Source organism: Myiozetetes cayanensis, unplaced genomic scaffold (genome assembly GCF_022539395.1).
Source record: "Myiozetetes cayanensis isolate MyiCay16 unplaced genomic scaffold, myiCay2020 scf7, whole genome shotgun sequence".
Lineage (NCBI taxonomy): Eukaryota > Metazoa > Chordata > Aves > Passeriformes > Tyrannidae > Myiozetetes > Myiozetetes cayanensis.
Genome location: NW_026087964.1, coordinates 8,070,562 through 8,098,190, shown reverse-complemented (window position 1 = coordinate 8,098,190; position 27,629 = coordinate 8,070,562). Strand labels below are relative to the sequence as shown.

General features: G+C 39.2%; 1 protein-coding gene across 6 annotated transcripts in view; it reads left to right on the top strand.

The window, feature by feature from the left end:
- Positions 1 to 27,629, top strand: part of SORCS2 (sortilin related VPS10 domain containing receptor 2) — a 545,954-nt gene that overhangs the window by 292,087 nt on the left and 226,238 nt on the right. For all 6 annotated transcript variants that reach the window (XM_050337677.1, XM_050337682.1, XM_050337681.1 and 3 more), the window contains exon 3: positions 15,412 to 15,511. In XM_050337677.1, the coding sequence (XP_050193634.1) occupies positions 15,412 to 15,511 (100 nt within the window). The remainder of the gene's footprint in view (positions 1 to 15,411; positions 15,512 to 27,629) is intronic.

Here is a 27,629-nt window from a genome sequence, read left to right as displayed (position 1 = left end):
GTGTGTAAAGATGTTAGTCCGAATGTGGTGTTGCTTATTATTGTTGTTGTGATTTAGTAAAGCCACAGAACTGAAATAATAAAAGATCAAAACCTCATAATAATAAGTACATATGACTCATGGATTTTGTATTTTTACATTAATCCAAGTCCATTGTGTTGTTTGAAAGTAATTACATTTTGAATGTCAGTGTGAATAACTTAATGGTTTGGAATCACTTGAAATTTCTTATCAATCCATCAGCTAATATCCCTTACTTATAATTTCCATTCTTAATGGGATAAGTGACTAAAAGCTACTTCTTATTTTACTTCTTCTTATAATTCTTTACAGCTTTCTTTGATCATATGGTAATATCCTTAATTTTTACTTCCTTCAGTGTCTTAGAGGCAACAGGTATCAACTTTGTTCTATTTTAATGCTTTATTGAGACAAACCCAGAAGTTTCTCTGACCTTTTGTAATACTTTGGGAAATTTGAAGTATCTGAAACTCAGTTGTGTTGAGTACACTTCTATTTATCTATGTAAAATATGCAAAATGTCAGGACAATCTGAGACAGATCCAAAAACTATAACAAAAAATAATTATAAACTTTAAGTGCTAATCAAAATGCTGCCCACACATAGCTGCTCAATAGTCCATATGTGTCCAATGCAAATATAGATGTGACGTGACTGTTCCTTGTTATGCTGGATTAGTCAGTTCCTGGAGACACGGTATGATATTGGAGGACAAATTCGGTGGGGTTTGATGGGTCATCTGATTATCATATTTTGTATTATTCTTACTAATCTCGTGCTGTAGAATAGATAGATTTGTGAGCAGATAAATAAGGAGAGTGCAATTATATTGGGAAGAGTTGAAACAAAAGATCACTTTTCCTTCTGAGACAGTTGTGCAGCAATGCAAAGGGTCTTTAGCAAACACAAAAGGAAATTATTGCCATATGTAACTTTTAAATGTAATAATCCTAAAGAAGGAAGAAAGGAAAGTATTACCACTGGATAATATTTCCTTCCTTCATCACCCTCCTTAAATCTAGCTATCACATTTTTGTGAATCTCAAGTGCAGGAAGGCAGACTTCATGTTTGTGACAAAATGAGGGGCAAATACATTGCACATAATGATGAAAGAGTAAACCAGCTTTGAGTCATGGAGTCTGCTTCTAAAGCTTGCCCAGCAAGAGGTAAGAGTAAGCTTTTTAGGTTCTGTAACTGCTTCTGGAAAGTGTTTTGCATCTGTTGAGTCAAGTCCTTTATTTGACAGTAAAGTTATTTTCTTGATTTCATGTCATGTGGTCTGTCTTGGCCTCAAAACATAAAGAATGTTCCCCAGTTAAGAAAAAAAAAAAAAAAAGTTTAAGTATAAAACATGGTTTAAAAATGGTTTTACTTGTCTTTAATGACGAGGTGGAAGAATGAAATTTGTCTCTCTGAAAGTACATAATAGATGACCCTACTGTCCAAACTCATTTACTATTATTAGATCTTTTCAAACCTGAGACGTGCTGACATCCTGTCTTTAGTGCTCCTGTAAATTCTGAAGTAAACAGATTTCAAAGACACTTCACTGTTAGTGTGAAGACAAGGTCAAAGAGTTGAATGACACGTCCTCCTGGTACAATAAGACTACCTATCAATCAGTTTTACTGGCAAATTCTTAATAAAGGAAAGAGATCATAACATGACAAAAAAGTATCTTGGAAAATATATGTGCATGATGTCCATTTTGGTATCCTTAGACTAGTAGTTAATAATGAACCATTATATATGGCCTGGAAATATGGTTGCTTCCTGTGGGAGAACCTTTTCTGCAGTTTAAAACTTCTGAAAATTAGAAATCGAAATAAACCCATTATGCCAAAGTGTTCTGAACAATACATATTAAAGTAACTTAAATAAGCAAATGATTTAATTTAAGAATTATCATGTTTTAGTATAGATAACTGAAGTATGATCATTTACAACCATTAAAGAATTTTTTATTTGAATTATTGAGTACTCTTTTATGTCAGTCTGCAAGCTTCACTCATGATGCATTTGGCAAATAACACGCTCAGAAGTTAGGTCACTTTCCTCTGTCTATATGCTGAAAGTTTTTAGCATTTTTTAGCCTGCCCTGTGTTACCACTGTGTTTCATTTCATTAAATCTTCTGTGACATTTGTTCTACTGGGTTAGTTGTGACAGACAGGTTAATCAATGGTAATGTTAAATAGAGCCGGTCTCCCACTTTAATAGTAGGACACAGTCTAAAGTTAGACAGATGGCTCTGGAAGAAAGATTTCCCTTTACCTACTAAGTAAATGCATAGGAACAACAAAACTATGACTCAAATATCTCATTTTTATTTGCACAGGATATTAAAAATTAGAGAAAATATAAAGTGCCTACCTGATAAAGGACTTCAGATGCATTCAACTGTCAGTGTATTATATGTGTCCTTAGATACATAGTGGAGCTTTTGCATTTGGTCATCATTTCATAATCTTATGAGAGTTTGTCTCTAAAAAGAAAATAAGTCAGTTCATACCTGGAGATCCAGTCTGATCCAGTCTGTACACAAGATACATTTACATGTGATTTTGCTGTTATTTATATGTAACTTTATCTTATGTGGTGAATTTGCCAGTGCTGGGTTAATGGTTGTATTTGATGATCTTAGAGATCTCTTCTAACATAAATGATTCTATGATTTTATGAGAAAGGAGGGCAGATTTCAGGCTGTGGTTTTCCATGGGTTTTCTGACAAATGTGGGGCAGGAGGCACTGCATCAAGTGACTCCTCCTGACTGCCTTACTCTGGCTTTCTCCAGTGATAGCTGGAGTTTGGAGTTCTTTGAAAAATACTGCTCTGGAGTGGACATAATTTGGAAGTAAGAACAGCAAGTGTATCTTAGTCTCTTCCCAAACATTGGCATGTTGGTTTTCAATTTACTGGGGTAAGATCAAACTGTTTTCTGAATCATGTATAAAAGGTACTTAATAAAATATGCCTGGTGGGACTGGTGGCTAGAATTTGGGATCTGTACATCTGTTATTAGAGTAGTGGTGTTGTGCTGAACTTTCCCTATGAACCTGAGGCTTGACTGCATATGCCAAAAGGTTTACCGGATGGTTTAGAGGGGAATCAACAGCAGCAGAAAAACAGGAAAAAAAGGTTTCAGTGGACAAAAACTCTTTTTTTTTTTTTTTTTTTTTTTTTTTTTGTTTTGTTTTGTTTTTTTTTTTTTGTCTTTTCATTTAAGCTTGACTGCTTTGGGCAGTAGAATAAAACTTAGTTATATGACTTCAAAAAAGAAATGTAGATAAAATGCTTTTGTGCCACTTTTTCAGACTACAAATGTAGAGTTTGGGATACAGCTATTATAATTTCAGACTTAATATCCAAAGATTGTTCAGGCCTTATGTCTTAAGTACTTTGCTTGTCATTAAACGTGAAGGTTTTTTTGTAGGCTTAAACAACGCTGCTGGCAGTTAGGAACTTCTTTGGCACAAGCACATTTCAGGCAGAGCTCAGTTACGCAGAACTTGGACAAAACAAAGTGACAAAGCTTTTGGTTTTAGTATGGTCAAGAACTGTATGTGAAGGTGTGGATTTCCTAGAAAATGTGCGGCTAAGTTCCTTTTTTTCCCTACAGAAAGTTATTTTTGTTACCCAGTGTCTTCAACAAAGGCAAATCACATAACGCAATTTTCAGTAACTGCAGAATCACAAATTGATTGAGTTTGGAAGCGAACTCTTTGACATTGTTGAATCCAGCCCCCTTGCTCAAAGCACAGAGTATCTCTAAGGATGGAGATACCCCAAGTTCCCTGGGCACTGTTCAGCTGTTCAGCCACCCACATGGTAAAAATTTTTTTTTCCTATGTTCAAATGGAGTTCAGTGTATTTCACTTTGTGTCCATTGCCTCTTGTCACTGAGCACTGCCAAGGAGAGTCTGGCTCCATCTACATACTCCTTCACGTCCGTTATTTATGCACATTGAGAAGGTCTCCCCTGAGTCTTCTCTTCTCCAGGCTGACCAGTCCCAGCTCGCTCAGCCTTGCCCTTGCTGATCGATGTTCCAGTTTCTAATCATCTCAGTGGCTCTTTGCTGGCTGTTATCCAGTATGTCAGTGCCTCTCATTCCAAGGGGCCACATTACTGCAGCTGTGTCTCAGCAGTGCTGAGTGGGAACGATCACCTCCCTTGGCCTGCTGGAAGTGCTCTTCCTGATGCAGCCCCAAGACTGTTGGCTGCCTTTGCTGCAAGGGCACTTTGTTGTCTTAGGTTCAACTTGATGCCCAGCACGACTCCCAGGGCCTTTTCTGCCAAGCTGCTTTTCAGCCTGCTGGCCTCCAGCATGTACTGGAGCAGTGTTATTCCTCCCCAGGTGTAGGACTTTTCCACCTCCCTTTGTTGAGCTTCATGAGATTCCTGTTTGCCTGCATCTGCACAAGATATATTGCTGATGTATCAGCCACTTGTCACAGTTTTGTACCATCTACAGACTTGCTGCCATCATCCCATGGATCTCTTTCTCATCATCTTGAAAGCTGTGAAGTCAGTTGACCTCCATCTGCAGCTCTTCACTTGGTGTCCTTCCACTGTCACAAGGCTCCTGCAAAGGAGTTCATCCTCTGCAGTCCCAGCCTCAGTGAGAGAGCCCAGACACCCCAGCAGCCCCAGATCTGCAGAGCTGCATCTGCTACTGGCAGCCCTATCTGAGCTTGAACAGTAGATGATAGGGGAAGCAGGAGAGCATGCAATAACCTTCATTCCTACAAAAAGAACTTCTTTTTAGACACTGGGTCACTTTTTTCTCTTCCTAGTCTCCTTTAGTGTCAGACAATAATATGATTGAAGTTTTCAGCTCCTTGAGTGCTTTGAGTTATTTTGAATGTAGAGAACTATTCTTATTCTGTGAGGGTTGTTTTCACATGCATTTGAAATTACATGCCCATAATTTATAGTGGACCAAGCTTCTGTTAAGGGCAGTTAGTCATCATCAAGTGAATGGATGTATTAGCACGTCACCCTGGTATATATCAACCCTCTCTTCTATAAAGCACAGTGGCAGCTGTGAACACACTCTTAGTGCAGCTTTCTTTTTACAAAACAGATCCAGCAAGGCATGTATTCAGAAAATCCCTTCTACCAAGGATCATTGCCTTACTCTTTTATTTTTGGAATGTTCACTAATGGGGCGTGGAAGCACCCCAGATCCACATGAAGATGTTAATGGCCATAAAATTGGCTGCTTCCTGTATTTGTTGCTATGAAGCACAATCTTCTCAGTTTGGAAACTCCTATGTAAATGCGTGTATTTGTCTTAGGATTCTGTTTCCTGGCAAACTGCAACACAGTGCAAAATGCACTGCATTTGCTGTGGCTGGCCCTCATAATCATGTCAGCATAATTTATGGCAACACTTCGCGGCACCTTCTGCTGCTAATGGTCTCTCAGGGTCCTGCAGAAAAGGCTAGTTCTGCCTCCTAATTTTAAGAGCCATGATGGTGGCACTGTTTGTCTCTTTTCTGGATCTATTTTGGATTTATGTCTGGCCAAGGGTTTGAAAGAGCTGCTATTAAAGCAGAAACATCTGCTGGGGCTTTATGTGCTGCTGGCTTGCCAAGTTCAACAGCAGGCCAAACTACAGCTGATGGGCTCAGCCCTCCACAGGTGTCACTGCAGTTACAGGAGAACGACTGCAAGGGGATCTGGGCTGCTGAAAGCTCTAAACAAAATAAATCCCCCCAAAAAACCCTTCAGCAACTGTAGAAGGCTATTAGGAGATTACAGCTGGGGTCATTAGCAAGTAACAGCAACAAATCCTGCTGAAGTGGTTGTGAGCATCTGAATTCCCCAGTGGCCCTGGTTGCTGCAGCACCCTCCCGTGTGCCTCCTTCCATCCCTACCTGCAGGCTTCCCACTGTGTTCCTCACACTGCCAGCTCAGGCAGCACAGACGTGCAGTGATTTAGAGGCTGTTATGAAAACCTGATCTTATTTCACCATCTGAACGTTTTCATGATTCAGACACATCATGGCAACCTCATTCATGGGCAGACGTGGGTGAGGCAGATGTTTTTGACATGGACTGTGAACTTCTGTTGCAGGACAGGAACTCAAAACAATGCTTTAAAATCCTTGTAAAGGTTTTTTTCCTGATGTAATGGTAATAACTTGAAATAATCATTCTTTTGACGTAGGGGGACATGGAACTGATATCCTGGATGAACTTGAGCTGCCTCTGAGCACTGCCCAGCCTCCATCCCTGATGTGTACTTGCAGTTTTGGAAAAGCACGCCAGAAAACTTAAAACAGAAAACCGTGGGCCTCTAATACACTCAGCATAAGGCCTGATACCTTCCAGAGTCTATTTATCTGCATTTACTTATTGTTTAGGATTTTTATGCTTTATAAAATGTCCAGTTACTCCCTTGGTTCTGCCAAGTGTTTGGCTTCAGGTGCAGAATACCACAGTCAAAGTACTGACAAAACATTGACTTCGTTTACCTTTTTATAGAGTGCTACAACTTGGCCATATAGTTCATTCCCCCTTTCACCTTCCCCACAGCAATCATAAAATGGAGGTCAGCATTTCAGCAGCAAAAGCTGAAAGTTCTACAAATGGAGTTAAAGAAGAGTTCTGCTTACTGAAGAGTGAGTAGCAGACTGTTATAGCTGGCAGAGCCCATTGCTAGAGGAACAGATAATTGCATGTGAATGTGCACATACAATTAAATTATTATCAGTTATTTTTTAATTTTGTGAATGTTCTCATTCCAACCAGTTCTATCCAGTGATTACAAGAAAATTTTCTGGTCAGAAAGCACAAGGCCAAATTCTCTCATACATCCCAACATGCTCCTTGCCTTCCAAGGAGCCGCCTGACTGAGAATGAAGTTGTCTCAGAAATATTTCAGCTCTGTTTAGTGGTTTAAATAAAAAGCATGGGCTATGGGAAATACCTAGCATTTTTCCATGGTAAAGAATTTTAATGTTCCTTGCAAACCTCAAGAAAAAGTTCTTAAACCATGTCCTTTCCCCAAAGAACACAAATATGTGAGATGAGATATTTTCCTTTGTAACTACTTATTTCCACTCACAGCACATGAAAGAGGAATCATACTGGAAGCGAAAGACGGATGTTTCCATTTCTGGCAATATAGTTAGTAAGCCTAATTTTTGAAAGTTGCATTTTAGCAACAAAGGCTTTTGTTTCTTTTTCCTTTTCCCTAAATTATATATTTTCTGAAAAAAACCCACAAAACCAAAAACATTTTCCTTATGTAGGAAGTGAAGTATTAATTTAAATATATACCTAATGGTAAAATTCTTCTCCTGCTCTAATCTAGCTGTCCTATTTATGGTACACCACCATCCCCCATTAATATTAATCATTTTAGCAGCACTGAGCTCTCGGTGTCTTTTATTTATGTTTCTAATACACCAGAGCAGTCTCTCAGTAGCAAGCACCTTAAATGCTCCGTGATACACTCCATTCCTTGCTGAGACTACTAATGCAGTGCTGGACTTGCAGCTGGTGAAACTAAACCTACACAGGACTGTTTCTTGGGATAAATGCTTGCATACTAACTGTTGGTTACACAGTATGTTGAATTCAATGAAGGAATAGTGGTAAGAAATTGATCTTTCCCTATTTCCCACAATTTCATTCTTGTTTTCTACTCCTTCATGTAGCTCACTACGACTGTTTGTGGGAAGGGGTTGTAAACAGGATTAGTGAAATGATCCAGATTAAAAGCAAGACTTCAAAACCATTAATTTGAATGTGCATAATTTCCATAATGTTTTTACCATGAGCAAACAGCTGGGGTAGAATGATGTGGGGAATTTTTGAGTTGCCCGTGGGCACCTTCAGGTGCCCCCTTGCCCCTCAAGGGCACCGTGCTCCACCCCCTGCCTGAGCCCTGCTGTGGCTGCAAAGCTAAGAAGGAAGAAATAACCCAAAGCTTTTACTTTTTGCAAAAGTAAGACATAGCCCTGTCTTCCTGGCGGTGTCTTGTCTGCTTTGTCACTGTGACACTGCTTGTTTCATGGCTGAATGGATTCATCACAAGTATCTGTGTACTGCAAGCATGGCTACAGGCTGTGCCTTCCAAGATGTACTGTCAGCAAGTGCTGTGTGTTGGTGGTGGAATTAATGCACCAAGGCAGGAGCTTCAGAATAGGTGTCTAACCTAAAGTAACAGTTCCTGAGAGAAAAGGTGGTGGCTGCAGCTAATAGAAGCTAATGTGATGTTTTGTGGGCCTGTAGAATATGAAGGCTAATTACTGGAGCTGTGCAGGAAAGTAATGAGGAGCTTGGAAATGTAACTGATAAGCAGAGTGATTATAGGCTAATGAGCAGGATGTTTGTGGTATATTGAAGGACAAATGAAGGACTGAAAAAGATAACTGTGATTGTGTACAGTGAGACTATGTAGGAGTGTTTAAATACAGCACTGAAAGATATGTAGTAGATACTAAAGACACAATGCTGCTAACTGTTGGACTTTAGGAGTGTGTGTGTGTATTGTACCGATTAAGTAATTAACCAAATACAGTACCCGATTAATGCAGGACAGAAGATATAATAAGGGAAACAATGATACACTACGTAGGTATATATTATATAATTCAAGTATCTGCATCAAGTAACACCCCCTTCTGTACAAAGAGCTCTGTTTATCACCTTCCATGTTGTCTCATAAGAAAAAATGAATAGTTCCTGTACGTTAGGAAGTGTTAGGTCCAGACAGCTCTGAGACAGGATAATTCCTGGAAAACGTGGGCATCAAATCTCTTTATTCAAATGTAATTTCAACATCAGGGTAGAAAACTGCAGCCTGGCCTGCCAACGTGGGGCCCAGTCAGGCTGGGTACCATGTGGTGTCAGTCCATCAAGGCAAAAGCCAACATGTAGTGTCACACAGCATTTGTCTACTCTGAGGTTTAACTGCATTGCAAAACAAGGTTGTGCCTTAGTTTGTCACTGGGAAGTTAGGAACCATGGTTCCTGAGGAAGGATCTGACTCCCTAAAGTCACCTGGCATGGTAATCCTTACTTTTATTATTGGCTACAGAGGACTGGTTTTCCCTCTCAGTGTGGCCAGTTGAATTGGATATGTTTAATGCATTGAACAAAAGTCTGGTTCCAGTATTTGTGATGTTTATGATCCTCCTAGAGTTCTCACTCAATATAAATGCAGTTTTTTGGTTTCATTTGGTTTTGTTCATGTGGAATTTTTTAGGTCAGCATTTTATAATTAAATATAAATGAATATTAATAACTGTAAAAATTGCAAGGAGTCTTGATAACTGTAGAAGTGCAAAGTTGCACCATGTCCTGTACACATCAGAGCATTACAGAGTGGGTCACTTCAGCTAAAAAGGCTGTTATGATTATCCACAGCTCTTAAAAGTATATATGCTATCAGAGGTGTGATCAACTTATGTTATCAATAATGGATTGTTAGTGAAAACATGACACGTTCACCTTTGTGGTGCTTTTGGAAAAAGAAGGTAAAGTCTGTATTGACTAAATGTGAAGTTACTAAACTTTTTCTTTGTTACCTCTTGCCTACGCCATTGATTCTTTAGTGTAAAAGTGGATTAAGGAAGAAGCATTTCTATATTTCTGTTTTTGAGAGGAAAAATGTGTAACTTCCAAAAGGCTCAACTTTTCTGGAGTGTGGAGAGAGGTATTTCCAGAAAGTACTCCAGCAAAGCTGATAGCTGATGAGTAATCTGTTAATTGGATTGCTGGGTGTTAATTGGATTGCTGGGAGCCCTACTCTTCTACAGCCTTTGAAGAAGCTTTCATCTGCATGAATTCCTCAATATATGAGTCAAGTATTGGAATCCAATGTTACAATGTGTTTGTACTCTGAAGAAAGGCTTTGGGGGTTTGGAGGTTTTTTGTTGCTGTTTGATAGGATTTATGAGGCTAACCAAAGTCTCTGCAATTTGCACATTGGACATGTAAGAGCCCTTGAAGTCTTCTATGCTGTTCAAGTGAAAAAGATATGTTAGTGTTCAACTTCTTTAATGATATTCCTCTGGTTACTTTCCTTTCAGTAGGTTTGTCCTGGCATTTGTTGGTGAAACTTCTGATGTATCTGTTTTAGATCCTACATCAACCAGGTTTTCACTGCTCTGCTGTCCTACAGAATCACAGAATCAACCAGATTGGAAAAGACCTCTGAGATCATCAAGTCGAGCCTATGACCCAATACCACTTTGTCAACTAGACCATGGCAGTCTGTGCCACATCCAGTCTCTTCTTAAACACTCCCAGAGATGGTGAATCCACCACCTCCCTGGGCAGCCCTTTCCAATGTCTGATCACTCTCTCTGTAAAGAATTTCTTCCTAATGTCAACCTAAACCTCCCCTGGCAGAGCTTAAGACTGTTCCCTCTTGTCCTACTGCTGATTGCCTGGGAGAAGGGACCGATGCCCATCTGGCTACAACCTCCTTTCAGGCAGTTGTAGAGAGTGATGAGGTCTCCCCTGAGCCTCCTCCAGGCTAAACAACCCCAGTTCCCTCAGCCACTCCTCACAGGGCTTGTGCTCTTTACAGGTATTTGAGGTATGGTAAACAGTGTTGTCTCTATTTTTCAGGTAAGGGACTAGAGCACAAAGGAAATCCTACTGTTAGATATAAGTCTGTGATAGAGCAAGAAACTAAAATAATTTTTCCTGCATTTTAAAGTTCATGCTGTAAATCCTGGACTGTTCTGTCAACAGAAAGGAGGGGAAGGCGAGAAGACAACATTTGCAATACAGTCTGGAGAAAATTAAGTGGGAAGCAGTCCAGTGAGTTTTATGCACAGATCCACTCTTCCCTGATTCTGTAACGTGCATCTCAATGAATCTTTTTTTTCATCAACTTGCCAATGATCTAAACCAGCAGATCTTTTGTACTTTTTTTCAAAGACTTTCTTTTTGTTTCACTGGTTAAGTAATCCATGAGTCATTTGAAATCTCTTCATTGTTGTCTTCCAGGATTTTAAACTAATGGTGCTCATACAGTTTGGTTCATTTTACTAGAATGGAACTTGAGTTAATCTTCAAAAAGAAAAGGTAGAGGAAATTTGATGAACATGCACGTTAAACATTCCAGCCGTTCTCTTTCTAGTGTGTCTCTTCAATTCATTGGGAAAAAAAGAGGAGAAAGCATTTTTTTGCAGTTGATGTTTTCTTTGAGTATGAAATTTGACTTTTGAATGAAATTTTCATCTCCAAGAATCTTCATTAACATCCTACTATATTCATTTTACTGTTTCTTATGTATTAATATCTACTTGTAGATATTATCTGGAAAAAACAACTAACAATGAGCAATACTGAATCATAGGTGTGAGTCAGCAGTGGAGAACTGTATAATGATAGTGAAGTTTAGACAGGCAGACATTTGGTTTATGTCTCTTTTCGTATCTGTTAAATTTCTTCTTCTTTCTCAATATTTCTGTTGGAAGATGTCCAGATCCGGTGTTTAGATACAGTTCCAACTTCTGTTAAGCATAGATTTATTTTAGCTCAAATATAAAAAAGTTACATTTTTAAGGATGAGACCCAAATTTACTCAGAGCTTAGGGGCTTTAAGAGTTTTATTTCATCAGGGTACATGTCTGTACCACTTGGAAGTTTTCCTATTTTTTGATCTCACAGTATTAAAACAAGCTAAAAATATCTAAGTATGTCTGTGCTGCAATATCACTGTATGATTTTGAGGATTGTTATTTGAACATGTTGTTCTTACAGTGACAACTGAGTTTTATTTAAAGAAAAAAAAAAAAAGGCACAGATTTCAGCAGATGTACACACTTTCAAGGAAACTGTCACCCAGCCACAAGCTCTACCAGGCTCAGGTTGTGTGATGTCTGCATCAGTACATGAGGAATCATGTCATTCCACCATCTGATGGTTCTGTCACCCATCACCTGAATACTGGAAGATGTGTTTCCTGGGAGTTCTCCACTGAGTTCTGCTCTACAAGGAAACATCCTTGTAATCTGTAGCCTGTAGTGCACAGGTGGATACCCAGCAGGAGGGGACAGCCTACATATCACTTGCTGTATCCCCTGCAGTGTCTCACAGAAAGCCAAAATTCTAACTAACTGCATCTGGATCACTTAGAACTGCAGGTCAGGCTCATCTTTGCAAAATTAGTCTTTACACTTCTTGCTCTGGTTTATGGAGTTCTGCTGTTGTGATACCACTGCAAATAAACCCTGCTGTAGGAGAAAGTTTTCCTCTTCTCATCAGGTACATGTGTATCCTCTTTCCATTATAACTTAAAATATCTTTTAATTAATTTTTAGGGAGGAAAGAGAATGTGTTTATACTGATAAACACACATGGCTTATGAGGGGTTTTTTTCCATCCCCTTAACACTTTTGACACAGCACAAGTTTGGTTTCTGACAGACAAAAAAATCTCTTTATGACTGGAAAACCATAGGACTTGTCCCCTCCTTCATTTGGTACGAAGCACATTTTGTAATATATTGAAATAGTCATGTACTAAGATCCCAGAATTCATCCTCCCCAATCCTATCTGCAGCCCAGTAGTGCAATTACAGGGAACTCTATTCTAGTTTTGTGCTGCACAATTTTAATTCTTTATATATGCAGAGACAGGAACTTGGAATTTACATCTCAAGTAACAAATTTGGGGTGACCTCTTTTCTCTGTATTATAGCAGACATAGAAAACCAATTATTTTGCACAGTGCTTCCCTTGAATGATGTCCTTGAACTATGTCCTCTTGTGCATAAATGTCTCAGAGTAACTGACATTCCTGGCTTCCTCGAAGGTTCAGAAGTCTGAGTAGATTTCTCCATAGATCCACAGATCTGCTTCCAGTCTGGATCTTCCTGCTTAGACGTGGTGTACTTTTAGGGAGATGTGTTAACCTATTGTCTCAGGTTTGAACTGGATGGGTTTTTTATCCCCCTGAGGTTGCTAATTTGTAGCAGAAAATAAAAGATTTTTGACTATATAGTTTTCTACCTTTGAAAATACCATAGTAACCGTAGTGCACTCTTATTGTTTTTAAACCTCATTCCCTTCTTGCAGTACTTTTTAAAAACCACAAGAATTAGGAGAGGAAGTTTTAGACTGGAAATTTTTGTCTTGGAAATGGCTTATCCTCTTTGGGCTTCCTGCCCATATTCTTTTCGTGCCTTGATACAGTTGCCGCCACCATCCCTCCCGCGGTGTCACTCTCCAGTAGTCCCATTGTATTAATCCTGGAACTGCCTCTTCAAAGTAAATTGAATCATCTTTAAGGTTCAGAGAATTATTTCAGGATGTTGTTACTGGGCAAGCCACTGACCTGATATTCTTTCCTCAAAGAGAATAGACCAGGTTATGTTTCCATCATACATACTTGCCCTGCATGATTTCATTACATTTGGCTGAAGTTAGTATTTTAGTCTTTGCTTTAATTTCTTTTCTTCAAACACTGCTGGCAAATTAAGTTTAGCACTGTCCCTCCTATTCCCCTTAGGATTTTAATTAGTTCTGGGCTGAGCACCTAATACACTGCAGTTGTATGTATTTGATTTCTATATAATTATTTGTCAAAACTGAGTGGTAACGATTCCATTAACTTCTGTAATGCATTGCTGTGTATCTGCAGGTGAAGCAACACTGAGGGGGGAAGGGGGAAACCAGATCAAATCCATTCAGATATCACTATAAAATGGTTAAACTCTCAGCTTTAGGCTGCGAGTGTGTTCTGTGTGTGAGCAGTTGGGTTTTTTGACTGCTAGAGAAGGAAGAAAAACAAGGTAGACATAAACTCTTCTTTACTTGGTATCTCTTAGGACCTGATCCTGGCATATCAGCCTCTGCCATCCACTGTGCTTAGTGATGCCAAAGACATAGAAAGCTGCTCCATGACCGCAGCTGAAAGTTCTTGTCCCATGAGGAAAACTGGATGTGTGACAGCACAGCAGACACCTCTGCCTTAGTACAACGTGCCCTTTGACTTAGGTGACATCACTGGTGTGAGTGGGACACAGGTGGGCTGTCATGGCAGCCTCCTGCAGGCACCAGCCCCTCAGGGACTAATCTACCTTGCATGCCTTGGAGGATACCTCAGGCAGTGGGCTACCTGTCAAGGTGTACACACTTGGTCAGGGATTTGGTTTGTCATTTTTCTCTCTCCTTGTATTCAGTCACGTTCCCACAAACAACTTCAGCAGTGACTCCCCTGGGCAAGGAGAGCCCACCTCAGAGTAATGAACATGGTAGAATTGGGGCTATAGGGCAGAAATCACTGCACAGGTAATACTCAGTGTCACACTGGGAGGGACAGAGGTCTCCTCTTCCTTCTCTTAGACATGAGAGCTGTTGCCTGTTCCCAGTTGTTTTGAATTATGCAGAGGTACTGGGCAGGTTAGCTTCAGCCCTGTTTGAAAAGGAGATTGGTTTTGCAGTCAAAAGAAAGGGATATAGACTGGAAGTCCTCACGCCAACTCTATGCCCTAGGGAGTGCTTCTTGGTGAAGTGCCTTACACGTCTGAGTCCCGTTCCAAATGCAAAATGAATAACTCTAAATAGGAAAAAAGTGCATGATACGATTTGATCCTAAATAGAACAAGCAAGGTTTCATCCAAAGAGATTTAAATTTGAATGTGACTTCCTTTGAATTCCACCGACATTTTCTTATACTAACATTTTACTTGTCTGTTCTTTCTATAATGGACATTGGCAGTACAAATGAGTAGCACGGATGCCATTTTTCACTGCAGATTTCTCAGGAGTATGAAACAAATTCATCAGAGTGCTCACATTTGAAATACTCATAGATGTGTGTGTGTCTGTGTGTATGTGTGACATATTGATGGCCAAGCACTGACTTTGGTTTTATTCATTCAAAATTCAGCGATCCTCTAAAAAAAGAGCTGGAGGAGTGGATGGATACCTTTATCAAGTACTGATTCTGGTAGAGGTCCAATGTGAGTCTTCCAGATCTCAGGCCAAATTCTTCTCTTAGGCAACAGCAAGCTCTGAAGTCAGCTCTTCTTTTTCTGCATAGCTGAGGAGGTGCTGTTAGTACTTGCCAATGAGCCTGTGCTCTTCATAGCTCTTTTTTCCCACCTTGTGGGTGGTGATGGAAAGGTGTACATTTTGGGCTTCTGTCACTGCACAGAAAAAAAGGAACCCTTGCACTGCACAGAACTGCAAAATACAGACAGAACTAGCCATGTTTTTTTCAAACCTAGAATAATATACTTAACAGTGGTAGATTTCTTTAAGTAGCTAATGAGCACTGAAAAAGACAAAGGGATGGCTTAGAAACATTGAAAATGCATAGTTAGTGCCGCAAAGTAAGTCTCTTGTTTTGCAGAGTTTCGATGCTGAACCCTTTAGAAGAGAGCACTTACAGATGTTTGATTTCTTTCAGGTCTTCAGATTTTGGGACATTATACACAAAGTTGAATCTACAGCCTGGGATTGCCACTGTTATTGACAATTTCTACATTTGTCCCACCAACAAAAAAAAGGTATGTGGCAAAAAAATGACTTTTTGTAGTGCAGATGAGATTCTGCAACTGTGTAAAGTGTGTTTTACAGGTTTCAAAATTTAGGTGAGTGGTTTTCACCTTGCAGATCACCTTAGGTGCATTTGTGACATATGGAAGGGGGATATTTATTTTACCTGAATAATATAGAAAGAAAAAAGTGCCTTGATGATCACTGAAAACTTTTGAGGGCATTGACTCCTGATAGTCAAGCTTTTGTGGAGTTTTCCATGGAAATGATAAAGGAAATTCTGTGAGTTTTCACACATCCCAGCAGATTCTGGGACTAACACTCAGCCTCTTCATCCTTTATGCACAAGGTTCTTTGCATGTTCCTTAACATAAAATATAGGGATTGGGCAGGCTGTCATTGAGAATCTTGTTTATCTTATGTAAAACCTTAATTAAAAAAACCAAAACCAAAACCCTCTCCCTGAATCTCTTTCTTCAAAAGTGTTCCTGCATCATTACCAAACCAAACAGCTTTTCATGGAAGATTGAGTGGACTTTATAAGTGAGAGTAAAATTGACCCATTGAGTGTATTTACAATGGATGTTATATTAGAAGCAACAGGAAGTGTGATTATGAGGAAAAAAAACCCACAATAACAACCCTTCTATGTTGGCAAAATGCCCCTGATTTAAACAGCAAGAATTGTGAAATATAACGTGAATAACACAAGCACAGTAGGTCTTCCATGAAATAAGGATTTTCTCTTGATAAGGGCCTATTAACTCCAGTGTAATACAGAAGCACTGATTTCTGGCAGTGGCCACTGCTTGGAAGGACAATGTTAGTTGTGTTTGTCTGTCTGTTTTGCTTAATCAAAATCAGTGGAACTCAGTGAGACTGCCTGAATGATTAAGTACATATTTTATTTCTCTTGAAATCATCACTGGAGTTTTTGTACCCAAACTATGCTGTGTCTGAGCTCAGTGATATATTTTTAATCTACTAAAAAGCTGGAATTTTTTTTTGTTTGTTTCTTGAAGCAGAACTACCACCAAGCACAAAGTTTCTTCAGACTATATCTTAGACATACAATCTACTGATGGTTTCAAGTTCAAAAGAATAAAACCAAAATCTTTACTCATCTCAGTTTCTTGAATAAAGACTAAAAGGATGAGCTGGATGAGAGCCCTGTGGAGGATTTTTACTAGCTCAAGTAGCTACGATATCAAAGCCTGCCCAAGAACACGGGATCAGTGACAGTGTGGTTGTGCCAGTTGTCTGACAAAACAAACAGCAGTAAGATCATTGCTAAACTTCAAGCCTGAAGGACACACCAGTGTTTACAATAAAACTCATGTTTAACCCTATCTTAGAAAAATCTGTATTCTACTCAGTTTCACAAGTTGAAGTTCCTAGTAATACAAACCCTGCTTAGTAAACTAATATCATATTGAAATCCATCTGACAGAAAGTCCCTTTGATTCATTAGATATGCTATTTTTATTCTGAGATTTTCTTCTACAAAGGTGTTGTTCAGTAACATACAAACAACAAAAACAGCAGGGCAGAGAGGATTTCTAGGGCCTGTAAATTATGCCAGAGGGAGATATATTTATACATGCAAATGTACATACATTCATGCATACATGGTACAAAAATGATGAAAACACTGGAGTTACTGCTTTAGCCAACAGCTTCAGGCTGGTCTTGGAGGCGTTGCAGTCACACAAGAAAGGTAAGAGGGAAGTCGTTATGCTGTAAGAGCTTTGTCAATTGTAATGGGAAATATAGGTACTAGGCAGTTAATTAGGACACAAAGACTACCAGCTGACCTCACTAAAGTTATTTAGAATGTTGGAAGAACATCCCTGTCTGTTCATTTCAGCACAGTTGCACTGGGGTGGAATAGACTATTCAGAGTTCTGACTCCCTTTTCTAAACTGTGTAGAAGTCTTAGGTTTTCACTCATTCCTGATGTTACCAGCCTTCAGATCATTTTGGTGTGGGTTTTCTTCAACAGTTCACATCTTTTGAAATGTGCTGAAAAGAGGAATTGGGTTGCTGACTGTGCATACTGGAACTGAGCATGCACTTTAAATTTAAAGCATAAGTAATCCCACTTAGCATTTAGGGACTGGGAATATGCATGGAAGCAAAGATAAGACATTGATGGGATTTTTTAATACTTTGCATATTAAACATTGTTCTATGATTTCATTCCATTTACCCATTGTAGTCCTCATCTGAGGAAGAACTGATACTGCCCATTTAATGCTCATCATTTCCACCTCAAGGTCATCAGAGCATTAACCACACCTGATTTTAGCTCTGTGCAATATAGGTATCTGGTCAAGCTCTCCTCCTCTAAATCAGAGGAGAAATGCAGGTACCTCCAGGCAGTTACTACTGTTAAAATCATAGTTCTTTGTACTTATGAGAATAAGGTTGAATTATCTTGTGAAGTTCCTGCAAGTGTCTTTGTAACTATTTTGGGTCTGAACAGAGTCTAACTGTGGCTTCCTACAAAGACATACAAGAGATGGGTCATGGCAACTGAGTTCCACACTGCCACTTGCTCACTTCATCTGTCAGTTCCCTCAGGACCTGCAGATGCATCTTATCAGGTCCCATGGACTTGTGTACCTTCAGGTTCCTTAGATGGTCTCAAACCTGATCTTCTCCTTCCTTGGGAAGTTCTTCGTTCTCCCAGTCCTCACTTTTGCCTTCTTTGACTTGGGTGGTGTGGCTGGAGCACTTGCCAGTGAGGAAATTAACTCCATCCTTGCTAAACCAGCATAAGATGGGACATTTTTTGTTTATTTGTTTGGGAGTGCAATTAAATTCAGTATCTGCTAGATGACTCCAGGGTAGGTCTTGGATTGACATTATTTCTTCAGTTCCTATCTGCCGGTATAACAGCTCCTGGAGTTACCTACATGTCAGTCAATTTGCCTCCACTCTGTGAGCTGCAGTTATACCGTACAGAGCAGTGGACTTAAGAAGTGAACTTTATACAGCAAATGTGAAAGTGTATTGGAAGTTTTCAGTCCCCATCAATTACTCTAGTTTGCTTTTTCTTAAGATGTATTGAAAAGAAAAAAAGGAGATCCTCATTATCTTTCCTACCCCACTGTTTAAGAAGTTGAAATTCAACAGAATTATAATGCTGTTGATGAAGAAGTACATGAGCAGATGCAAAAAGTACTACAGCATCCTTTTCACATAGTGCAGTATGGAACAGGAATTGTATGAAAGGAAAAAACTCCCAAAATTATAAGGTAAAATATAGGAATGGTGGGGGCTGTGAAGTAGCTGGAGGAAGTATGGAAATAATTTATAAAACCCACTAAATCCATGCAAAAAGTGGCCCATTCCTTTTTTCTCTTACCCTTCTATGAAAAAGCTGTTATGAGTACTGTTCATAGGTCTAAAGGAAGAATCAGGAAGGAGTTGTATCAAAGTCATGGCTACACAATCTTTTGACAGTTGAGGTAAATTCATTCAGTCTGTACCTTTTTCTGGCTGAAAGCAGCAGAACTCTGATGAAGAAATTTTGTTGCTGCGGTTACCACAGGACTCAAGCTATAAACCCCAGTTTTGACAAGAAATGATGACAGATCTCTGAGGATAGAGCTGTAGAGGGCTTTGTGTATTGCTCTGAATGGGCCTTTCTGGTGAAATCATGGGATGGACTTGTGAGCTGTGGCTTTATTATTTGTGATTCAGAGCTGGATTGCAGTCAGTCAGCTGCACAAGTAGAAAACATTTTCACCTACCTGCAGATGACCATGGAGAATCCCCCTAAATGCTATGAAACAACGGAGTATTAGGCAAAGTAACACTGTAATTAGGAGTTCACACTTCCTGAGGACGCATTAATGTATGCTCTGCATTCTCTCTGGTTTTAGTGTAATATAAACCTGCAGCTAAAGATACTGAAGCTTTTATTCTGATATGGTTTTGGAAAGACATAGAGTAATGAAGGTGAGTTCTTCTATGTAAGCTGTCTGATGCTGACTTCTCCTTTTGAAGCACTTTTTCATTGATGTGTGAAGTAAAATAGCCTTACCTTGTGCAGGCCTTGAAGTGCTGTGCAGTGATAAGGGATGTTCCTGCACTTTAGATAACCCATTTTATGTAATTATCCCCTTTTCAGTAATTACTGTATGCCAGTACCATAGAATGGTGCAGGAATCCCATAATGTACCATGTGGGGGAAATAATTTGATTTATATTCTCTGTTTTCCAAAACAATACTGTAATTGTGATTTGGAAGTGATGCACATGGTTTGTGGAGTATGGGATAATGGCTTCCCTAGTGTCAGTCTGGAGTCAGAGAAACAAAGTAAATTCCTTCTTCCAAAAAAAAAAAAAAAAAAAAAAAGTTAGCAGAATTCAATTTCACTAGAATAAAGTATGAACAAAATATTTCATTTTTTTTTTTTAGGGCATATATGCTGTTGGATGTGGATGTAGAAATTACATATTTGCCTTAATTCTGTTTATATAATGTTGCTGGGGAGAAGTTGAATGAGCATACTGATTTTTTTTCCCTCACAATCAGTGTGTATTTTCATTTTAATTCATGCTAGTGCAACTGGTGCATCCATCCTTCCACTTAAATGCCTTTGGGAAACAGGTAGCTGAGCAGTTTATATTCAGGCTCCTCATATTAAGGTAAAATAAATGTTGATTTTGCCTACACCAACTTATTAGTTAAATGGTTTGAACACTTGCATTTCCAAGCTGTCACAATAACCAATGGCTGCATGTTTTTCCAAACTAAAAGGCAAGATGACAAACATGCTTAGGTGTTTGACAAACAATGCAGAGCACTTGAGATAGTATTAAGGATATAGGCTATCTTACACAGTATTTTAACTCCTGATAATTTAAAATAGTATGAATTACATATCACAGAACAGTATTTGCCACAGCTATAAAAGCATTTCCCGAGATGCAACTGGCTTGAGCAATGTTTGTAAGCACTTACAGGTAAATGCAGTCCTACATCATTTTGACGTTTGTCTTTTAGAGCAGAACAATTGGTAGTGGAAGTTGTCAAAATGCAGTATGACTACATTTACTTGTAAAGAATAATTCTACTGAAGTATCGGTTTCTTTAGAGACCATTCCAGAACATCTGCCAACATAGAGAGCAGAATTATCTCGCACTTTTATTAACAGTGAACTAAGGAATATTCCTTTTGAGAAGGTGAGTAGTTACTTCAGGAAGGTTTCCCTGTGAAATTACAGAATATGTGTGTTGTGTTCTCTACCATGATGTGTTCTTTCCTTATAAGCAGTGTCACCATTCAGTTTTATTCTTGTGATGCACCACCAGAGCACTAATGTGATCTGACTGCATCATTTTGCTTGAGAATTCTGTATAGGCCTGTTCAGTTTGTCTTCAGAATTTCCAAATACTACCAGAAGTATGCCCAGGAATCAATTTCTTTTTTTTGCCCACCCGTGCTTTGCTAGTAGGTAGATTGCTGTGAGAGGCAGTCTTGGGCAGAAATACCAGATTTTATTCACACACAGCTGATGAGCAGTTGCCTGGTTCACAGCCAGGAAGCTTGATAGAAATGCAAGTGGAACTCAGTAGGTTAAAACAGTCAGAGCTTTCACTGAGCTGCTAACTGGAGTCACTGTCCCCAGCAGAGGTTCATCCAGCACCACCAAAACCATGACATGCAGGGGTAGGATTTGATGGATGCTGTTTGATGGGGTATGAGTATGAATACGTGAAAAAAGTAGGGTAAAGCTTTGAGAAACAGAGAGTGGAACAGTTGAAAATTAAAACCATGAATGGAACAATCACTAGGAATCTGGCTATTAGAGAAGTATTTGAGCTGTTTACTGGATAAATGGAGGCTAGGAATCACAACTTTCCAGTTGGACTGATTTCTACTATGGTTGAGAGACCAGGGCTTTTTCACCCTTTGCATGTAAAGGGAGCTGCATAAAAAATGTGTAACTCCTATGTAATTTTCGTATTGTAACCCTTCCAATAAGTCAAAGGTAGTAGCAGTGTTACTGTTCTATTTGAGTATACCCTCCCTCTTAACCGGTAGACTATGAATGTATTTTTCTACATAGTGTGACAGAGAAAGGTTTGGTTTCCATGAAAATGTTATATAAACATTTTCAAAGCATTTCTCCATCCTGTTCTTGTATATGCAGAGCTAGAAAGGAATCCCCAGCTTTCATTGATCAGATACATCTTTGTCTTTGAATACTTTTTTGCATGATGTCTGCTAAACTATTGCACCATGCAGTCTGAAGCTACCTCTAAAACTTTTTGTGTCAATTCTTCTCTCTTTGAGCCTAGAAATATTCTATAGTCCAGCACCTGAAGTACACTGTGATTAAAAGCTGCACTTCATTAAAAAAAAGAAAGAAAACAACCCACAAAAAACCACCAAGCCAACAAACCTGACTAACAGTACAAGTGACAGCCATGAGGAGCATGTGGGTTTGCCACAGTATGTAGAGTAACTGCTCAAGGTAGAGGGTGTGTGGGCTAAACGGCTCCACACTTGAACAGACATTCTGTGTTATTGTTCTATCCTGTCATTCATTTGATGCTTGGAGATCTCAATTAAAGTTTTTGTGATTGTCCTTCCATGGTGATTTTGTAGCCTAATGTGCAACTTTTGCATTCTTTTGTGCTCAGGCATACAATTACTCTAAGGTCTTTACTGCATGCTTATTATAGATGTTTTTGTTCTGTTTTTATGAATTTCCTGTCTAAAACTCATTAGTCATAAAAGCAGACCAACAACTACCAAAAAGCCATAATGTTAAATTAAGTTTACTGTAGTGAAGCCAAAAATAAAATTACTAGTTGGTGGGAGTACAACATAAAAAAGATTTATGTGAAAATGGAAAAGACCTCTGAGCAAGTGTTAAGAGACCACTGTGCCTATGATTCTGCACTTGAGAGACATCCATTTCCCTCCCAGTAATTCTGGGAAGAGAAGGAATCCAAGCATCGTATTTTCAGCAAGGTTTTATTTCCTATTATGATGAGCAGGGGTCATTGCTTGGAGAAATAGGAATAGTCAATCAAGAGCACATAGCAGAAAGCATGTCTGAAGCTGCCCTCAGTGTGCTGCTGAGGGACTGGGTGGTCAGAGAAATCTTAAGTGGGAATGCTCAATATTCTACACTAGAGGGGTATAAAGCTCTGGGATTTTAATTTGCTATGTCTGAAAATAAGGGTAATTTTGCAAAATTTGGACCAGACTGTCATTTCAAAGTGCATTATTTTAAAATTTAAAATCTTATGCCCAATTTTAAATCTGAGTCATATGCCAGAGAAAATTGGAGGGTGTGTGGATTTGCTGTGCAGGACATTAGGTAAGTTGTGTGTTTCCCTTGTCCAGCCCGTCCACGTGCTCACTGACCTGAAAGTACTCCTGAAATCCTTCTCTGCTTAAGATATCAACTAAGGGGAAAACCAAACTCAACTAATCAACCAGAACTGTCTGTGCTAGGTCTCCAGACCTGAGCAAGACCTGAACAAGGCTTTCCTCCAGCATGGCAGAAAATTTCTCAGTGTTCTAGCAAGAGCTACAACAGCCTTCTGATCGGTATTTATGAGGGTCATGCACACCTTTTTTTTAAGGCTATACATTCTCATGAAAATATTATCCAACCTGCAATGTGGAACTTGCAGAATTAAATATGAGAAAGAGGCAAATCATAATACATGGAACAGTGTCCAAGTGAGAAGGTGTCCATGTGAAGAGTGAATAGAAAGTCACTGAATCTGCAAGAATTCTGTCACACATAAAACCAGAACGGAAGATGTGGTTGCATGAGCAAAGCTGAATCTTTGCAAAAGGAATGAGGAGAAACGAGAGAAAAGCTCGTTGTAAAGAGGAAGTGGTAAAGGATTAGTAACAAGCATCTTATGGTACTCAGTAAGTATTAATTGGATGCCCAGTATGCTTGGATGAAATGGGTACAGGTAAGACTATAGAACAGAGTCACGTTTCTGCTGAACTGGCATATGCAAAATGAGGGTTTTCTATTGTTGGGGAGCCCAGCTGGTTCTGGGCTGTCAGTAAACTGAGATACTGAAGATGGAACTTCTTACACCTGGCAGAGGGTTAACCACGGACAGTGGGGACTGTAACACAGAGTGGGTTTCCTGTGAGGAATGTTAGCCTGTTGTGTTAGGACATGTGGCTGTATGTCCAATCATAAGTTGTTATGAAGTGGTAAACCAATGCTGTGTGTACATGTGTCACCCCAGAACTGTATAAAGGTAGCTGTACTGTTGCAATAAAAGAGCTACTGGTATCCTGAAACCCATGTCGCCTTCCCGCCTCGACCGCGACATTCTGTGATTAATGTAGACTGTTTATATTAATTGCAATTATCCTGTGTATTGAGATTACTTTTGTCTAATTGTTTACTGAACGTCACAACATACCTAGAGGCTCTATCAAGGTTCTGTGTTGCAGAAGGGAGGAAACTGGGAACTCCTTCATCTTGACTCAGTCTAACCGCAAGAACAAAAGGAGTTTATGTGAAAACTCCTAAACGGTATTTGAAGAAAGATCAGTAATACCATTCAGGAGGTCTGCAAGGACAGTATACAGTAGGCATTCCCAGACAGTCCGAAAATAATGGCATAGTGTGTTTGAAACATATTCATCATGCTGGCTGATGGATCTTCTGCATCTCCTGGAGACCTGTGTGTTTCCTTCTCATTTCCCCAGTGATGGAATGGCAGCATGAGTCACAGCTTCCACGCTTCATGCTATGCTGGCATTTTCCAATCTACTGATGTGTCAAATGCTCCTTCTCTTCACTGTAGCAGTTCGACTTCCCTTCACTAGTGCTGACCACACAACCTCCTCTGGCTCTCTCAGCAGCAGACATGCAGCAGGATTTTTTTCCCCAGAGCTGTCATGGAATGACAGTGGAAATGAGCAGGGTTTTAATTGTTGCCATGGCCATTTTGCAGGGCTGGCAGCGTGCTCGCCCCACTGAGGATCCCCAGGGCTCCTGCCCCCTGCCCTGCCAGGAGTAAAACTGGTGCTTAAACCAGTCAGCTGCTGCAATCTGGCTGTCATGGCACAAGCATTTATACAGGACTTCTAAACTAATGTGAAAGTCCAGTATTCCATTTATTTTGTTTATTTCACTCTCTTTGTGGCATTTACTAGAAGGGATGAATATAACTCTGCTTACCTGTTTCTAATTCTGAAACGAGCCTTGATTCTCAGTAGCCAAGGCCCTCTGCCACAGCAGCAAACCTCTACTGAAAAACCAGGACCTGTGTGGCAAATATATTTTAATTGTACCCTTCTAATGCAGCTTGCACCCATGTATTTGAACACAGTAAAAATTCATGAAAAGATATAACAGCTTTTTTTTTTTCTTTTTTTCTTTTTTTCTTTTTTTTTTTTTACACAGTATGTGTTTCTGTCAGGCAGAGAAAGATTCTTTCTCCTGGAAACCGGAATCTCTTACATTCAGCTAAGTTGACCTCTGAAGCTACTTGATGGTGGCCTCTCTGGGGCTTGTTCTAGAGACAGATTTTTTCCATCTGTGGGAGTAATGCACTAGGTTGCTGTCATCGCTTCATAGCAGAAGATTGCTATCAGTGGAATGGTGGATTCTTCCTAATATTGTTGGTTTGGTTTTGGGAAGGGATCTTCTGCCAGCTTGTTTTGGTTTGTGTCTAACTACTATTTCTCTTCTTAACCTTTTTATCATGATTTTTCGTAACCTTTCATCACCTCTTTCTGTCCTTCCATCTCCTGATCTCTTTTCAACACTATCTTTCTGCTTTTCTTTCTTCAGTTTCTGAGCATTACTTCTTCCTATACCTCACAAGTAGATTCTGGACCAAATTAAAATTTTTTATTTAATTTGTAATGACTGAAGCAAAGTATTTTTTAGAAGAATGTAGCTAATTGTCTGTGTAACTATTAAAAAATCACAATATTCTTGGGATAATAATAAATCTGCTGTCATGTCTCTAACACATTCATAGAATGAATCTTTTCAACAGTGGTGGTAGGATGAGTCAATCAGGGAGCTGTTAGCCAGGAGACCTGACTTCAGTTTCCATGACCTTGCACAATCCTGAGGCTCCCTGAAGCCTGACTTCCCATTGCCTCACACCTTGTAATATCATTTGCCTTGTGCAAAAGCACTGTGACAAGACATGATTTGACAGCCTACCTTACAAGGTAAGGTTTTGCAAAAGGTACAGAATTAGTCTGGTTTAGTGTCCTAGTTTAGAAACTTAAGATGGCAATACTGAAGTCTGTATATGATCCTACATACCTATGATCCCTAAATAGGTGCTAAGTGTTTTTATGAACCCGTTTCAAGAGGAATGCACATTTTTTCTGTCAGATCTCTGCAGTGCTGAACAGCATTTTAAGATTTGCAGCATGCCGAAAATAATTGTTATAAATGTGTTCATATGTTCATCAAGATTGTTTAGCATTTAACAGTTGTGGCTGGTTCAGGACATAGATAATAATTTGAATATGATGGTAGTACTTCTATTCTCACTTAAATGAAGAAAGTAAGCTCCTTGTCCCAAGTGGAACAGGATTATTTTTTGCTGCAATTGCTGGCTCTACATATTTAAAAACTTATTCTCAGTCCTCTAAAGAATATTAGCAGTCTGGCCATTGAAATGGCTTTCAGATTTGACTTTAAAATGCTCTCCTTCTTTTCTAGAAGACACTAAGTCTGTGCAAGGAGGTCTACTGGAAAGGTCTGATGGTGGAAGTGCGTCAGGTAGCACTGAGGGATTGTGGAGCGTTTATTTTGTAAAGCTTGGTGCCAAAACTGGACAACTGCTAGGTGGATAAAAAGCTGTGCTTTCAGTGTAACTATGACTACAGGAATCAACCTGGGATCTGTGGGAATAAGCAAACTTCTCATGTCAATTTAAGATATTAAATGCACTGGAGTAGTTTTTTAGTCTTAATATATGTCCTGTTTCTTTAATTCAGCTATGCCTAGGAACTGATTTTTTTACATATTGCATCACTTAAAGTGCTTTTACAATTTGTTTGGGATGCAGTGCAAGCAGGCATAAACCAGTGGGGTTTGGCTAAAAGTTCCAGTCTGCCCATGAGAATAATAATATCTCACACTTGGTTCTTTCTGTGGGCTCCAGGAAAGACAATTGTCTTACCTGCTGCAACTGAAGATTTTAGGATTGCTTCTCTTCTCTTCAAGGTCCTGCAGCACAGGAACAGCAGATCTGGGCCTCTCTTTTTTACGTATTTGCTCTGGAGAGCTCAGGCATACCGGGTTTCTGCTGGGCTTTGGGATTGCAAAGCCCAAAGGCTCCTCAGAAACTCTCACATCTCATATTATCGCAAGGTCCAGCTGTAACTTTTCACTTGACTTAAGGTGACAAAGTCTGTAAAACTGTCCTTTCTGGACTAAAATGCCATTCAGGAGGTACTAGTGATCTGTTCCAGTATTGTGGGTATATTGTAAGACCATATTAAAACCACTTGTGGGTTGTACTCTGCCATAAGATCTCAAAATTTTATATGCATGTAGCTGATTTGGTGTCTCCTGTTAATAGCTTTGGGAATTCTGGGGACGTTATAAGATTTCCCTTTTACAGATTTGGAAACAGAAAGATATAAATTACTTGCATGGGAAAGAAATGAGAGAAATTTAATAATATGCCACACATATAAGTCAATGTCTCGGCTTGAAGCACAAAAGCAGTCTTTTGTCTCTCAACAAAAGAATAGATTAATTAAATAATACATTATTACTGTTTCGGGCTAGTGGAAGGTCTGTCGATACTGTAAATATCAGTAGTCAAATATATGAAAGTGTATTTTGGAAAAAAATAAACAACAACAAAACATAAAAAGCCAGAACAGCTAATATTTCCAGAATGAAGGACTGAAATTTAGGAAGTATTTTGAATGATAAGATCATAATTAGGTTTAAGCAAAGACTAAGTAGATTTTTACACTTTTTGTGTCATTGATTTGGAAGATTAAATAGGTTAATACACAGAATTTGATAAAATATTCATCAATATCTCTACTAAGACTAAAGATGTGACTTCTGAGCCAAATTTCTTAACTTTGTGGAAAGCTTATCTTTGAAAATAATGAAAAATTTAAAGCT